The sequence below is a fragment of the Mandrillus leucophaeus genome, unplaced genomic scaffold (assembly GCF_000951045.1).
Source record: "Mandrillus leucophaeus isolate KB7577 unplaced genomic scaffold, Mleu.le_1.0 Scaffold26, whole genome shotgun sequence".
Taxonomy (NCBI): domain Eukaryota; kingdom Metazoa; phylum Chordata; class Mammalia; order Primates; family Cercopithecidae; genus Mandrillus; species Mandrillus leucophaeus.
In genome coordinates, this window is record NW_012102698.1 from 3,348,012 (window position 1) to 3,359,046 (window position 11,035).

At 52.3% G+C, this 11,035-nt stretch overlaps 1 protein-coding gene across 1 annotated transcript in view; it reads left to right on the plus strand.

Moving 5' to 3' along the window:
- Positions 1-11,035, plus strand: part of FBLN1 (fibulin 1) — a 104,703-nt gene that overhangs the window by 37,469 nt on the left and 56,199 nt on the right. The window contains exons 7-11 of the mRNA XM_011984068.1: positions 456-593; positions 1,891-2,028; positions 7,902-8,045; positions 8,798-8,926; positions 10,037-10,162. Of these exons, the coding sequence (XP_011839458.1) occupies positions 456-593; positions 1,891-2,028; positions 7,902-8,045; positions 8,798-8,926; positions 10,037-10,162 (675 nt within the window). The remainder of the gene's footprint in view (positions 1-455; positions 594-1,890; positions 2,029-7,901; positions 8,046-8,797; positions 8,927-10,036; positions 10,163-11,035) is intronic.

An 11,035-nucleotide genomic window follows, 5' to 3' on the forward strand; every position in this document is an offset into this window, starting at 1 on the left:
CCAGGACTCGCTTTCTCGTACCCTGGAGTTTGCAGTGCAGAGGCCCCTGCCAAGACTTCCCTCCGAGGCAATATAAGCCCCGGGGTTGGTAAAGAGGACGGATTTGGGGTCTAACCAGGTTCTGGGTCCAGGATCTGCTGAGTGGCCTTGGGCACATCCCTCAGTCTGTGAGATGGGGGAGATGGAGAAGATGCTGACCCCACTTACGGGGTTCTTGAGGACCCCATAACTCCAGTCTCAGAATAAGCAGTAGATAAGAAGGTTAGCCTGGGAGAGAAATCACTGCTTTCGGCTCCATGCGGTCCACAGCCTAGATGTGCACATGGTGGGCCTCAGCTCAGTTTGTGAGGGTGCAGGGAACCACTTCCACCGTGGCTTCGGCACATTCCTCCTGAGGATGTATCAGGATGGGTCGTTCTTCCTGGTCACCCCTGCCCTGCCTCGGTCTCTCCTAGATGTCAATGAATGCATCACCGGCAGCCACAGCTGCCGGCTTGGAGAATCCTGCATCAACACAGTGGGCTCTTTCCGCTGCCAGCGGGACAGCAGCTGCGGTACTGGCTATGAGCTCACCGAGGACAATAGCTGCAAAGGTACAGCACGCGCTCCGAGTCCGTAAACCTGGTCTCCCAGGTGTAGATACGGTGCAGTGGGAAGGGCAGCTCTGGGGTCTGGGCTCCCGCAGTCCTGCGCCCTGTGTGGCTGCCTGGGCGACTGCCTGCTCATCTGCAGGAGGGAGCTGGTTATACCCACCAGGGTGTCTGGGCGGGTGGGATAGAAAGTGAAAGTGCTTGCCAGTAATGTTCAGAACACTGAAAAAGTTGACAGTAGTGCACCAGTACCGGTTAGTTCTGCTGTTAGGAAAGATTTACGTTCTTACGGTGTGGAGTCAATGATGGCAGATTTGGGTTTCTAAAAAGGCTCAGTGCCTGATTATTTAAAATCAAGACCAGAGATGAATTTCAGGTGCTTACATGTACTTTCTAAAAAAAAAAAAAAGAAAAAAGCAAAAAACAAAAACAAAAAAAACCCCACAACTGTTTTTGCACAACAGCTGCCTTCCATCCGAATCCAGGCTTCCTTGAAGTTCAAAGCGTATCCCCTTCCACTGCGTAAACACATGGCATTTCTGGCTGCCAGCCCTCCCCGCCAAGCCTTAGGTGTTATTTGGCAGATGGGGAGGCTCTGATGAGGATCCTTTAGAACACAGTTTTTGCAGAGCGTTTCAAGCCTTTCAGAAGGACAAATCCCCTTGTGTAAAAGTGTCACTCACTGTATCATGAGAGTAACTTCAAAGCACACATCCCTTCTGACATCTGAGGGCCACAGAGCAAGTTCTGTCCTCCCCACCCCCGCACACCAGCTGGGTGGTTTGGACCCCAAGAGCCCAGTGGCCAAGCCAGCTGAGTATACACATGTGACCATTTGACAGCCATGAACTTCAAGGGAAGGGCAGCCCATCACATCCTGTCATGACCGTAACCCTTGTTAATATTTGGAATATTGTGAAGGCTTCAGAATGAATATGTTTATAGAGACTGTGTTTGTTGCCACTAAGATAATTGCTTTATGATCTAAACTAAACATACACTTAGCCTGAATGAATACTAATATATATATACCTGCCAGGAAAATGCCAGGGTGATTTATTATAACAGACAGTTTGCCTCATAAGAGCCTTGGGAAAAAAGTCAGCTTTTTAAGTCTTTAGCAACTGGAGCACGATTTGGCTCAGTGAAGTCCTTTTTGTGTATGATTTCTCTATTAGAATGTTTTGGGTTATAGTCTGAGTAATGAGCATTAGAAAAATCTTTCTTGTGATTTTAAAGTGTTGTAAGATGCTTCTGGCAGGACTCTTGCTAACAATTTCCTTTTTTTATGATGTACCAGATATTGACGAGTGTGAGAGTGGTATTCATAACTGCCTCCCCGATTTTATCTGTCAGAATACTCTGGGATCCTTCCGCTGCCGACCCAAGCTACAGTGCAAGAGTGGCTTTATACAAGATGCTCTAGGCAACTGTATTGGTAAGACGTGTGCTGCCAGGACTAGTGGGTTATTCCAGGAGGGGCCAGCGATCTAGCCTTGGGGCAGGCCTCTGGAATCTGAGGGGCCGCATGGTGTACGAAACAGGGGTTGGCAAACTTTTTGTGTAAAGGGCTGGACAGCAAATAGAGCAAATACCCTAGCCGTTGTGGGCCATATGGTCTCCATCATGATACTCAACTCTGCTGTTATAGTCTAAAGCAGCCAAGGGCCGTCTGTAAACAAATGGGTGTGGCTGTGTTCCAATAAAACTTTATTTACAAAAATAGGCAGCAGGCTGGGTTTGGCCCAAGGGCCACAGTTGGCTGATCTGGGTTTAGATGAAAGAGCTTGGGTTTTGGAGTTAGAGACATCTGGTTTTAAACGGAGTGACCCAAGAAAATGACTTCTTCTGAGCTTTAATTTTTTCCTCTATAAAATGGGAGTAATCATAGTATCTGGCTTATAGACTTGAGGCCAGGATTAGGCGAGTCCTTGCGAAGTACTGGTACCCAGGAAGCACTTGGCGAGTGGTGATTCCTTGCCACAGGCATTTAGCCTATTAAAAAATTGTTTTAAAAAATACTTGGCTGGGCACAGTGGGTCACACCTGTAAACCTAGCACTTTAGGAGGCTGAGGCAGGAGGATTGCTTGAGCCCAGGTGTTTGAGGCCAGCCTGGGCAATATAGTGAGATCCCATCTCTACAAAAGATTAGCTGGGTGTGGTGGCGTACGCCTGTAGTCCCAGCTACTTGAGAGGCTGAGGTGGGAGGATTCCTTGAGCAGGGAGGTCGAGGCTGCAGTGAGCTGTGAGCATGCTACTGCACTCCAGTCTGGGCAACAGAGCAAGACCCTGTCTCAAAAAGAAAATAAAATATAAAAGTAAAAAATAGTCTGTGTTAGTATTTGAATTCATAGAGACAGAAAGTAGAATGGAAGGTGCCAGCGGCTGGGCAGTGAGTGTTTCATGGGTGCAGTTTCAGTTTGAGAAAAATGAAAAAGTTCTGGAGATGGATGGGGGAGATGGTGGCACAACAGTGTGAATGCACTGATGCCCCTGAACCGTCTACTTAAAAGGGTTACGATGGCATGTAAAACTTGTAGTTCCCGTGTAGTTCATTTGGTAAACATGTAGTTTACCACAATAAGAAAAGCAACTCTGGCCGGGCGCGGTGGCTCACACTTGCAATCCCAGCACTTTGGGAGGCTGAGGCAGGCGGATCACCTGAGGTCAAGAGTTCAAGACCAGCCTGACCAACATAGTGAAACCCCGTCTCTACTAAAAATACAAAAATTAGCTGGGTGTAGTGGTGGGCGCCTGTAATCCCAGCTGCCTAAGAGGCTGAGGCAGGAGAATTGCTTGAACCCGGGAGGCGGAGGTTGCAGTGAGGTGAGATCATGCCACTGCACTCCAGCCTGGGTGACAGAGTGAGACTCCATCTCAAAAAAAAAAAAAAAAGAAAGAAACTCTGCTGATATCAGAGAAATCCTAATATGAAAAGAGAGACTCTCATGTGAACTCAGTATTAATGTAGGAGGCCTGGGAAAGACCGCTTACGCTAGAGGAGCGGCATGGGGTGCGAGCGGGGAGCCGGCTGGCCTGGGTTTCTAGTTCTGGAAAGACGGGAGGTGAGTCTTGCTTTCCCCTGCCGTTGTCAGGTTAACTGCCTGGCTAGGCCACTGCGGTCAGCGCCTAAGTCCCGATCCACCGGCTTTCCCTCGGCCTCTGCTTGGCAGACGCTCCTGGGTCCTGCCTTTGAGGTCAGAGAGACTTTTTAGGAGAAAAGATGAGGAATCCCAGCTACAGATCACACTAGTCAGAACCGCTCCATCTGGGGTGGCCACATCACCTCTCCCCTGCCATGAGCAAGGGAGTGTAAATTTCTATCTTACTTCTATTTCAACTTTTTCTTAGAGAAATCTGTATTGATCGTTTATTTGAAATAGTGGTTTGGAGAGAGAGCTCTTCCCCCACTGCATTTTTTGAACCACCGAGATATTTAAAGACAAGTGGATGTGGCTGGGCGCGGTGACTCATGCCTGTAATCCCAGCACTTTGGGAGGCCAAGGTGGGTGGATCACTTGAGGTCAGGAGTTTGATACCAGCCTGACCAATATGGTGAAACCCGTCTCTACTAAAAATATAAAAATTAGCCGGGCATGGTGGTGGGCGCCTTGTAATCCCAGCTACTCCGGAGGCTGAGGCAGGAGAATCCCTTGAATCCAGGAGGCGGAGGTTGCAGTGAGCCAGGATCGTGCCACTGCACTCCAGCCTGGACGACAGAGCAAGACTCTGTTTCACCAAAAAAAAAAAAAAAAAAAAAAAAGACAAGTGGAATAGTGAGCCCTTAGGACAGGGGCCGTATGTGAAACCCGCCCCAGCCTTCCACTGTTACAGCTTCCCTGTCAGTCCCTGGGGGAGACTTCTGAGCTGGGGGCTGTGGCTCGGCTGCCAGTTGGCCCCTTGCCAGTCCCCTGCCAGCAGGGAAGGATGGTTGTTTCTCAGTGCAGGGGGTGGTGAGTAGGGAAGCCATGGGCTCTCCAGGGCCAGCGGGGAGGATAGTCCTGCTCAGACTTGCAGCCTGCCCAAAGGGGGGTCCGGAGGAGGCTGGCGTGGACTGCAGACGGAAACCCTGACTCATGGCAAAATCAGCCCCGAGGCAGCGTTTGCAAGTCTCAACCTAGCCCTGACTTTCCTCTCTACAGGGTGCAGCACTGTGTAGGGGCTGAGGCTCGGGAGCCATCCCCTCACTGTCCTTCCAGGACCAGCAAGCAGGCTGTGGGCTGAAGGCCAGCCTGGCAGCCCTGAGCTGTTCCTTGCCATCTCCCTGGGTCCTCAGTGACGGCATCAAAAGCCAAATGTTCATCTCCCTCAGGGTCCCCTCAGCGTGGGATGCCGGGATGGGGGTGGGATTCCCCTTTTCATGTGCTCTCAATCTTTGCAGTCAAGCTCAGGATTCGTTGTTTTAAAAGATCTCTGTTTATTTCAAAAATTATGTGCGTCTTGATGTACAAATCAGCAAACAAAACCAAACCTAAGTGTAGGAAGTAAACGCTCCTCCCCGCGATCCTGCCTGCCTCTTGGCAGAGTCCGTGAGCCCTTCAGGGGGCTCTGCTCCCTGGACCCTTTTTTTTTTTTTTTTTTTATGAAAATGGGACCCGACTGTTCTGTCACTTGCTTTTTTCCCCTCTTGACAGGGTACTTAGAAATCATTTCATGTCAGCACCTTTATGTTAAAAAAAAAACTCTTAAAAAACGTTTCCCTTAAAAAACGACTGCATCAGCAGAAATATTTCTTTCTAACGAGAAAATACGTCAAGATAGAAGATAGTTTCAGGCCGTCTGGGAGAGGGCTGAAAAGGTTCTATGTCAGGTCCTGGTCCCCCAGCACGCACCCTGGGTCCTCTGCTCCCACACCTCTGCCCGTGGTACCCGCTCCCTCACCCAGGAATAGCACGGTCCATGGTGGGAAGCGCCGATTCCCTTGTGTAGCCAGAATCCATCTTCCTAGAGCTCCGAGAACCGTCCTGGGATCCCAAGAGCCCCTCTGAGCCTCCTGCCTGTAGCAGAAGAGCTCTTCCTGCAGAGCTAGCACAAGGGGTGGGTCAGGGTTCCAGGAAGCAGAGGTCTCTACCCCTATCATACATGGAGAATTTTCTAGGACCTTAAGGTTGGGTCACTGAGGGCTTTGAGACCAGCATGGCTTTGTTGGGTTTTCTTTGCTCTTTTTCTTCGAATCCTCTCCTGCTGCTGCTGTCTTCCTTTCTCTTCCTCCTCCTCCTCTCCCTCCTCCCCTCCCCTCCTTCCCTCCCGCTCCTCCTCTTCCTTCTTTTCTTCTTTGTTTTTTTTTTTTTTCTTTTTTTTGAGACAGTCTCGCTCTGTCACCCAGGCTGGAGTGCAGTAGCACAATCTTGGCTCACTGCAACCTCCTCTCTTCTGGGTTCAAGCGATTCTCCTGCCTCAGCCTCCCAAGTAGCTGGGATTACAGGCGCCCACCAACATGCCTGGCTGATTTCTGTATTTTTAGTAGAGATGGGGTTTCGCCATGTTGGCCAGGTTGGTCTCGAGCTCTTGACCTCAGGTGATCCACCCCTCGGCCTCCCAAAGTGCTGGGATTACAGGCATGAGCCACCACCCCCGACCTCTTCCTTTCTTCTTGAGTGGGGAGGAGGGAATGGGCCAGGGCTTCCCACATGCCCCGGCTGACCTGTGCCTGGGATGTCGGCATGTCCTGGGGCAGGAAGGGGTTCCGCTGAATCTAGGAAGCACGTGGGGAAGCAAGTGAACAGGGACCTTGGCAGCTTGGGCTTTTCCCATGTGAATCCCTGAGAGGGAAAGATCGGGCGCCATGTTCCCAAACTCAACCGATGTTTTACATTGATTTTCTCTCTGTTTATTCATTCCCATTCATTCATTCATGCATTCATTCATTCATTGATAGCCAGGTCTTACCCCTGTGGAGCACACGATGTTCTGAGGGACACTGTTGTTCTGGGGAACAGAGTTTGGGGAATGCAGTCTGAGTGAGGAGCCTGCAGCACCTGGGGGAAGGCAGCCACCACTCTGCTAAACGCTGCGTTTATTCATGTTACAGGGCAGGGGCCACCCAGCTGTTTCTCTAGAGGGGCTAGATGGTAAATAACAACTTCAGTCTCTGTAGCAACCACTCAACTCTGCCAGTGACAGTGTAAAAGCAGCCCTGAGCAATGTGTAAGAGAGTGGGCCTGGCTGCACGCTAAGAAAACTTTATTTACAAAAGTAGGTGTAAGCCGGATTTGAACCAAGGGCCATCATTTGCTGGCCACTGATTTAAGGGACCTGGGAAGCAGGAGATCCTGGTTCTAGACCTAGGTCCCGGTTGGCTCCTGACTCCACCCATTCAGTCTCTGGACCTTGGTTTCCTGTTTATAAAGCGCAGGCAGTAATGATAGTGATACCAGCATCACCTCACTTGCGGGCTGGCTGTGGTGCTCGAGAGCGGTAATGGATGTAAAATCTTTTGTAAACTGTAAATTGCTGCACGGTCAGTGCGAAGACGGACTCATTTGGCTGAGGAGGGTGGACTTGGCTGGCAGGGAGAGGGGTACAGCTGTCCTCCTTTCTGACTTATGCTCAGGGGTTTTCTACCATCACTCCCTCTCTTTGTCCCCCAGCCCCAGATGCTTTGTAAGTGTCTTAGCAGGGTTCTCCAAGGTGATGTTTAGGCACTGAGGTCCTTTTCCACTCCCTCTCTCAGGATGTGCAATCTGTGCATTCTTCCTCCGAATTTGAGCAGAAGGAGGGAATCCATGTGTGGCATGGTCCTCCTGGACCGTTCACGGGTTCACACTTGCTCATTGTATGTCATCAAAGATAAATGCCCTACGGTCCTCATGTCAGAGGTATGTCCACTCAAGGAAGGAGACTGCCATGCAGTGAGCTCGGAGCCATGGCACCTCCCGGGTGGGTCTGGGTCAGCATAGGCCCTGTGAAGCCCAGTCATTGGGGGGGGCCTAGAGCCTCGCTGGGAGCCAGAGTTGCTGGCACCACGTGGACGATCACCTGTCTCCTTAACACCTTGCCCAGTGTGTGGAGTAGATGAATGCAGGAAAAGCCAGGCAGGCAGGTCCCGATTTGGCACAGCGAACGGTGGAGGTGCTGGAGATTTAGGGACAGGAAGAAGGCCCAGAGAGGTGGTGTTTGCGGCAGCGTGCAGTGATAGAATTTGGGAGCCAGTTGGGAGACGGCTGTGTGGTCCAGGGTGAGGGGGTTGAGCCCCTCCGTTTGTGATTTTGCAAAGAGGTGGGAAGGGGAATTTCTTTGGAGATCCAGTTTTTGGGTTCTGGGACACCTTCCAGGTTTAACCACGTGGTCTCTGTCTTTTCCCGCTGTAGATATCAATGAGTGTTTGAGTATCAGTGCCCCGTGCCCTACCGGGCATACATGCATCAATACGGAGGGCTCCTACACGTGCCAGAAGAACGTGCCCAACTGTGGCCGTGGCTACCATCTCAACGAGGAGGGAACTCGCTGTGTTGGTTGGTATTAAGAAAACAAATCTGAAATCCACTTTCCTGTCTGCTTCCAGCACACACCCTCCCTTCTCTGGAAGCAGAAAGTTGATCCCCAAAGCAAAGCCGTTTCTATCAGCCCATCCATCCCATTGTCAATTCCCAAGCATGGGGCTTCATTGTCTTGCCTGGACTGGTGCAGCAGAACACCAGCCCGTCTACTGCCTCAACCCTGTCCAGCTTGTCCTGAGCTCAAAGCTCTCTCACCCCGTCCTGTTTACAACTCCATCAGCTCCCCACTGGTGACAACGGACGGATGCCTCTGCTTACTGTCCAGTCCCCTAGAGCTGGGCCAATTCCACAAACCTTGTAATTCAGGCAGTGTGGGTCTTGCCACTCGCCACACAAGCACTGTCCTTTCCTCTCTGTGTGGGTGTTTGCTCTTACGTCATTCCCTCTGCCCACCTGCTCCTACGTTCCTTTGGATCCAGGGCACCCAGCCTGCCTAGATCCTGCCAGAGAAGGAGCCTTCCTCACATAATCCCCAGGACACTTCTTCAGTGTCTCTCTGGGTTCCTGGCCTGCCAGCCAGGTAGGGCTGCCTCTGGGTCAGCTGTCTCCACAGTCTGGGACTCGCACACATTAGGTGCTCTGTGAAGTCGTGTTGAAATGGAATGCCCGTTTCCATGTGCTCCTTTCTTGCTTTCCTTTCTGATCATCTTGGGGGGAAAAAACCCAAACTAAAGGTTTTCATCATGGCTTTCTTTCTCCTTTGCAAGACGTGGACGAGTGCGCACCACCTGCCGAGCCCTGTGGGAGGGGGCACCGCTGTGTGAACTCTCCCGGAAGTTTCCGCTGCGAGTGCAAGACGGGTTACTATTTCGACGGCATCAGCAGGATGTGTGTGGGTGCGTGGGGGGCCCACAGGCCTTGGGGGAACCCGGCCACGTGGCACCAGGGACACATTCTGTGGCATCTCGAGCGATGTGGTCTGATCCTCATCTCAGATAATCCCAAGTGCAGACAGACCCCAAGAGAAGACCCTGAGTCAGGAGACCCCATTCTAGTCTCAGCTGTGCTACTGCCCAGCCGGGCGGCCGGTGGCACAGCCCCCTGTGTGTGAGCTTGCTCCCCACCTGTAGAAAGGGGTTCTGCTCCACCCAGGACCTCCAAGTGCTGTTGAGCCAGGTCTACACATGCGGGCAGCGTCAGTGATTTCCTGGAGGTTCACCGCTGAGCTGCAGAGCCACCGGAGCTGGAGTGTGCCTTTAGCCCAGGGCAGTGAGGGGAAAAGTTGACCAGGAGTGGGGTCAGGTCCTATCCAGGCAGTGCCTGCTGTCACCAAACCTAGGTGCCCAGGGAAGCCTGGCAGCTGCCACCCCACTCCCCCAAAGCAAGCACTTTGCTAGATCCTGACAGACCCTCCTGTGGGCCCTGGGGAGGAGGACTGGCAGGAGGGCACAAGATCAGCTGTGCTGCCGCGGAAGGAGCACGAGGCTCGCCCGGCGGGCAGGCACACCGCAGCAGTCCCGGCTCTCCCACTGACTTCCTGCGTGCTTGGGACAAGTCACTTTACATTCCTTGTGTGAGAAATGAGGCTGGAGGCCGGGCGTGTGGCTCGTGCCTGTAATCCCAGCACTTTGGGAGGCTAAGGTGGGCGGATCACTTGAGGTCAGGAGTTTGAGACCAGCCTGGCCAACATGGTGAAACCCCGTCTCTATAAAAAATACAAAAATTAGCTGGGCGTGGTAGCCTGCACTTGTAATCCCAGCTACTTGGGAGGCTGAGGCAGGAGAATCACTTGAACTGGGAGGCGGAGGTTGCAGTGAGCCGAGATCGTGCCACTGCACTCCAGCCTGGGAGATAGAGTGAGACTCTGTCTCAAAGATGAAGAAAAAGAAAGAAAGGAGGCTGGAGGAGGTGGAGGACAAAGGACATGAGCTGGCCTTGTTAGGAGGGTGGAATGTGGCGCCACTGTGTTGGACATTGCCCTGAGCTGACCCACCCCTCACTTTCAGATGTCAACGAGTGCCAGCGCTACCCCGGGCGCCTTTGTGGCCACAAGTGCGAGAACACGCTGGGCTCCTACGTCTGCAGCTGTTCCGTGGGCTTCCGGCTCTCTGCAGACGGCAGGTCGTGTGAAGGTGAGGCTGGGGCCCCGTCCACTCACTTCCGCCACGTCAGCTTCCTCCTGGGGAAGCCACCGTTTTCCTGCAGCCTCGTTTGGAGCAGGTCTGCCTTGGTTTCCCCAGCACATGTTAAGTGACATGTTAGCAGGGGAAGTGCCTGTAAAATATTGTTCATCAGAGGGGACTGCCCGCCTGCCAGCCCGATGTCTCCTGATGACATCCGCCCTCCGAGGCCGTATCAGGGTTCACAGGCTGCGACAGAGGCCACGTGGGATGTGGCTAGGATTGTGGGGCTTGGAGCATGAGACCCACCAGTCACAGGGCCTTGGTTATGCCCGACCTCTCCCTGCCTCCATGTCCTCACGGGGGAGAGGGGTTGATGTTTGAAAGAGCAGCGAAAACTGGACACTTGTTTTGCACAAAGACCGTGTGCGGATTTTAATCAGATGCTGCCTAGGGGAGAGAGGCCTCTGTGTCCATTGATCTCAAGTCACACAAACAAAAGGAGGGAGGCTTTGCAAATGAGCCGTGAGGGGAAGTACTGAGGTCCTTAGGGCATGGGTCACTGATTAGGGCACCTGCCTCAAACTTCTTTTTTTTTTTTTTTTTTTTGAGACAGGGTCTTGTTCTATCACCCAGGCTGGAGTGCAGTGGCACAATCTCGGCTCACTGCGACCTCCGCCTCCCGGGTTCAAGCAATTCTGTCTCAGCCTCCCGAGTAGCTGGTATTACAGGTGCCCGCCATCGCACCTGGCTAATTTTTGTATTTTTAGTAGAGACGGGGTTTTACCATGTTGGCCAGGCTAGTCTCGAACTCCTGACCTCACGTAATCCACCTGCCTCAGCCTCTCAAAGTGCTGGGATTACAGGCATGGGCCACCGCACCCA